The 2,041-nt window shown below is 39.4% G+C and overlaps 1 protein-coding gene across 1 annotated transcript in view; it reads left to right on the top strand.

Moving 5' to 3' along the window:
• Positions 1–2,041, top strand: part of LOC106878908 (dihydrolipoyllysine-residue succinyltransferase component of 2-oxoglutarate dehydrogenase complex, mitochondrial) — a 166,083-nt gene that overhangs the window by 152,844 nt on the left and 11,198 nt on the right. The window contains exon 5 of the mRNA XM_052971560.1: positions 1,743–1,817. Coding sequence (XP_052827520.1) covers positions 1,743–1,817 — 75 coding nt within the window. The remainder of the gene's footprint in view (positions 1–1,742; positions 1,818–2,041) is intronic.

Below are 2,041 nucleotides of genomic sequence, written 5' to 3'. Positions count from 1 at the left end.
GGGGGGGGGGATTGGGGTTATAAAGTTCACCCATGTCCCACATGTATAGCAAAACAGTGTGGCCTAGTGGTTAGGGTGTTGCAATGCTCATTATCATAACATTGTGGTTTCGATTCCTGGATCGGGCAGTAAGTTCTGTTCTTGTTGAGCAAAACACTTTGTTTCATGCTGCTTCACTCCCCCCACCCCCAGCTGTAAATGATTTCCTGCAATAGCTGGGAAGTTATCCATGCAACAGACTGGCATCCTATTCAGTGGGGGTGTGTTTTAATCTCAGGCATTTATATGCCATAGGGCTCATGATAAACCTAAGTTTAAGTCACACATACATCATATCTTACATGTAATAAAGTCTCTGTGTTTTGGTCCATCATCAGCATAATAACATCATTGAAACAAACAGACCTGCACTGAAGTAAGGTAAACATAACTAAAGAAGATTTATAAATGCAGCACAATTATGTTCTCTTAAGTTTACCTTGACAAATGGCCAACTTGTCTAAAGTATCGATATTATTTACTTTTACTTCAGTGTAGCAATGCAGACTTCTTTTTATGGGTAAATTAAGTGTTTTAACCATGACATGGTGTTTCTAGAACTACATTGCTACATTATGCCATGTGCTGGGTTTTTTTTTTTTTTTTTTTAAGGTAGTTGGTTGTGTGACAAGGTAGCCTATTCACACTGAAACTCCCTTCATTGTTGTTAATGTTTAGACCCTTAACATTCCTGATTGATCAGAGATAGAATCAATGGTGTTTCACCCATCACTATCCCATCAGTATTTCAGACACTGTCTATCAATATCAAAGGCTACATTATCCAGTGTGTCCTTCCTTTTCTTAGACAATACAGTGTGATTATAAAGATTTGGTTGCTATTGCTATCAGAAAAACAACCACATGGATGATCTCTCTAGTGTTTGATGATACCAGTGATTGTAAGATTACGTGGGTGTTACTATGAGAAGTGTGAAAGTACATGGCTTGTTGGTTAGGATATTCAGTTCATGATGGTAAGGTTATGAGTTCAATTCTTGCTGGCACATTGTGTCTTTAAGCAAGGCACTTTATTTCAAATTGCTCCAGTCCATTCAGCTGCAGAACTGAGTAAAAAAGAACCCCTTCGGTCATGAATGACCATGGGATTGCATGTAAGAAAGTTCCCCTCAGAGGCACAAGTCCAGGCATGGTTGTTTATGGAAGACCAGCAGTCACCCATGCATACCAGACTCTTCTCTCCATGCCACTGATGTTATCCAAGGGAAAGGCAAAAGGGCCAATGCAGCTTGGCACCAGTGGACATCACAATTCATTTCAACAGCTGAGCGAACTGGAGCAACATGAAATAGTTATCTTGCTCAAGAAAACAACACACAGCCCGGTCCAGGAATCGAACTCATTACCTCATGATTGTGATCTCTACACTCTAACCATTGAACCATGCACCTTGTGCAGAAATGAGTTGGACCTGTATTTCAAAGGGCCAACCTTGCCATACTCTGTTTCACATCGAATCTCCCTGAGAATTACATTAAGGGTATGCATGTCTGTGGAGTACTCAACCACTTGCATATTAATCCTTACGAGCAGGCTGTTCCGTTGATCAGATCAACTGTAACACTTGTCGTCATGACCGATGAAGTGCCAGTTAGTGTGAGAAGTGTATATGGTTATGTGAAGACACCACACCTTCTCCACTTTATACTAATTCTTTCTGTCTTTCTATTTTTATATTTCAGTTGATGACTTCCATATTGTTTTGACTCCACATTTTGCAGAATCTGTTACTGAAGGAGACATTATCTGGGTCAAAGGTGATGTTCTTCTGACCGATATTTATTGATATTGTTCATGAATGTTTGTGCTTTCTCGTATGTTGCTGTATGTGAGTGTGTCGGCAAATGCACATGTGTCAGTGTTTGTGTTGATGTATGCATGTTTTTTTGTTTTTTTTTGATTAAACAGACTTCATCTCTAGAACCATCATTAATGTAACAATTTAAAATCACATTCTCTCTCTGTCTCTCTCTCTCTCTCT

The sequence above is a fragment of the Octopus bimaculoides genome, chromosome 11, assembly GCF_001194135.2.
Source record: "Octopus bimaculoides isolate UCB-OBI-ISO-001 chromosome 11, ASM119413v2, whole genome shotgun sequence".
Classification (NCBI taxonomy): Eukaryota; Metazoa; Mollusca; class Cephalopoda; order Octopoda; family Octopodidae; genus Octopus; species Octopus bimaculoides.
Note: the sequence above shows the minus strand (reverse complement) of the source record. Positions and strands in the feature narration are given on the sequence as shown.